At 56.6% G+C, this 2,422-nt stretch overlaps 1 protein-coding gene across 1 annotated transcript in view; it reads right to left on the bottom strand.

Moving 5' to 3' along the window:
- UMODL1 (uromodulin like 1) overlaps nucleotides 1–2,422 on the bottom strand; it is a 65,329-nt gene that overhangs the window by 2,116 nt on the left and 60,791 nt on the right. The window contains exon 23 of the mRNA XM_023518084.1: nucleotides 1,203–1,405. Coding sequence (XP_023373852.1) covers nucleotides 1,224–1,405 — 182 coding nt within the window. The 3' untranslated portion in view covers nucleotides 1,203–1,223. The remainder of the gene's footprint in view (nucleotides 1–1,202; nucleotides 1,406–2,422) is intronic.

Raw genomic sequence — 2,422 nt, 5'->3', positions numbered from 1 at the left:
CAGACACTGTACACTGTAGTCAAACACTGTACACTGTAGGCAGACACTGTATTCAGACACTGTACAGACACTGTACACTGTAGCCAAACACTGTACACTGTAGGCAGACACTGTATTCAGACACTGTACACACAGACATTGTACAAAGCAGGCTCCTCTCACATAAAGGCTTTTGCAAGAAAAGTGGAGAGTGAATAAAAGAAAAATCAACCTGTGTCATCTGTGAAGAAACCAAAGGAGGCACTGACAGCACTGCTCCCTCTGCCTCCCGAGTCGCTAACTCCTGCCAGGTGAGACAGGCAGCGAGAACACACAGGTAAGGGGTAGAGCACGGGTCGGCCCAGGTGCTGCCACCACCCTCGTCACCAGCACCTCTGAGTGTCTGGAGGGACAGGCACACACACTGCCAAGCGCCGTTTGCAATCTTTCTTCTTTTTTCTATCCCTCAAGATCTTTGCTAAATAGCAGCCTTGACATATCCTGTTAAAGGCTTATACAGAGAATGCAGCGCTCTGGACCGTTAGGCCGTTGTTTCCTGGCAAGCTACGTGCAGGCCCAGAAAGTGACCAGCCTGTGGGCAGATCGGAAAAGCACCTTCATACTCAAATTTCTGAACTTGAGTCGTGGCTGCTGCCCAGAGAGCGTGGCAGTGTGGGACGCCCACTGCGGCAGCCACAGCACATGCGATGCTCCCTCGTGAGTGCAAGCGTTCAGGGACACAGAACCAAGGACAGCCGCAGGACCATGTGGCATTCACAGGGTGCCAGACACAGTGGAATGGGCTGTGTGCCTCGGTCCTCCCACGCCTCTCGGTAGGCAGCACTGGTACCATACACGTCCCTTCACAAGTGAAGAAACTGACGCACCGAGGACTCAGGACCTTGACTGGACCACCCAGGAAGTGGGGATCAGAGCTTCAACTTGAGGCAGGCACCACAGTCCTGCTCTCACACCTGTGGCACTGCCTGGCTCTGGGGGGCCGGTGCTGTGTGAGTGGGCAGAACCTATCGCCAATCAGCCACTGTCCATTCCCCTCCCTGACTGCCAGTTGTTGCTTTCTCAGGAGGGAGGACACACACCCAGCAAGACCCACAGAACCCTGACACACACAAATATACCCTGTGCCAAAACCCACCCGCCGTCACCAGGCAGCCAGGCAGGGCCTGTGCTGGACACTCCATTCTTCCTCCCTCCAAACGCACCTGCAGGTCAGACGGGGCCTCTCATTTGTGAAACGCCTGGTAGCTGAAGTTGTCAGCCTGGATCTTGACGTTGTATTTTCTGGTCATTCTCCGAAAGCGGGCAATCAGAAGGGCAGCTGTCCCTGCCAGCAGGACAAAGATGGCCACCACAATGAGGGCGAAATAGCCGGCTCCCAGGCCTGCTTCTGCACCTGGAGACTCCCCTGGAGGGTGGGACAGGCACCGGTGAGAGTCTGCCCCACCTGGAGGAACGGGACCCAAGCGAGCCCTCCACGATATCCAGACTGGAGTGGTCTGCAGCACAGGGAGGTAAGCCCACCAGTGCCACGTACCCGGCGGCTACTAGAGGGGAAGAAAGGTGCCCAGAGCCCAGGAGGACGCAGCAGTGAGGGAAGCTCAGCCTGCCCCGCATCCTGGGACAGCCTTGGCCAAGAAGGTGGGGCCCTATGGGGGAACAGATCCTCCTAGCAGGAGGGGGAGAGCCCCACCAGACCCCATGTGGGCACCCGGCAGGCCCTATGCACACTTCCTAGACCCACAGGAGCAGCAGAAAGCCCAGGAGGGGTAGGCCAAAAGAGCTGAGGACAGCCACTCAAATAGCCCTGTATCCCAATAATCATCCACAGTAGCTGAAGGGTACTAACTGCCCACATGCCTGTCAACAGACGAGTGGACAAACAAAATGTGGTCCAGCCACACAGCGGAATGTTTCCCAGCCATAAAAAGCATGAAGCACTGACCCAGGGGACTGCACGGGTGGACCTGAGGGAAAGCAGCCAGGTGTGAGAGGGGACGTGTGTGACCCTATTTATATGAACTGTATGGAGTGGGTCACTCCAGAGACCAGGAGCAAGTGGGTGACTTCCAAAATGGCAGGCAGGAAGATGGGGGGGCTGAATTCCAAAGGGTATGAAGTTGTTTGGGGGTGATGACAATGTTTTGTCATAGAGCCACACAGAGCTGGTGGCTGTACAGCATTGCCAGGGTACCAAATGCCACAGAGCGGTTCACTCCAGCTCAGTTGCCGTGATGCCTTCTGCATTCATCTAAGTTTAATGTAAAGTGCTGCGCTGCCTGAGAAAGCCATGCTGCCTGCCAGTGCTCTGGCCTGCCCCCAGCAGCCCGGGGAGGCCTGGCCCCGGGGAGCGCACACGAGCGTGACTCACTTGTGCAGGGCATTCCCACTAGGGGTCACCACCACATCCAGCAGCCCAGGGAGG

This window comes from Otolemur garnettii, unplaced genomic scaffold (genome assembly GCF_000181295.1).
Source record: "Otolemur garnettii isolate 467f Iridium unplaced genomic scaffold, OtoGar3 scaffold00128, whole genome shotgun sequence".
NCBI classification, from domain to species: Eukaryota; Metazoa; Chordata; class Mammalia; order Primates; family Galagidae; genus Otolemur; species Otolemur garnettii.
This window is presented reverse-complemented; position numbering and strand designations above follow the sequence as displayed.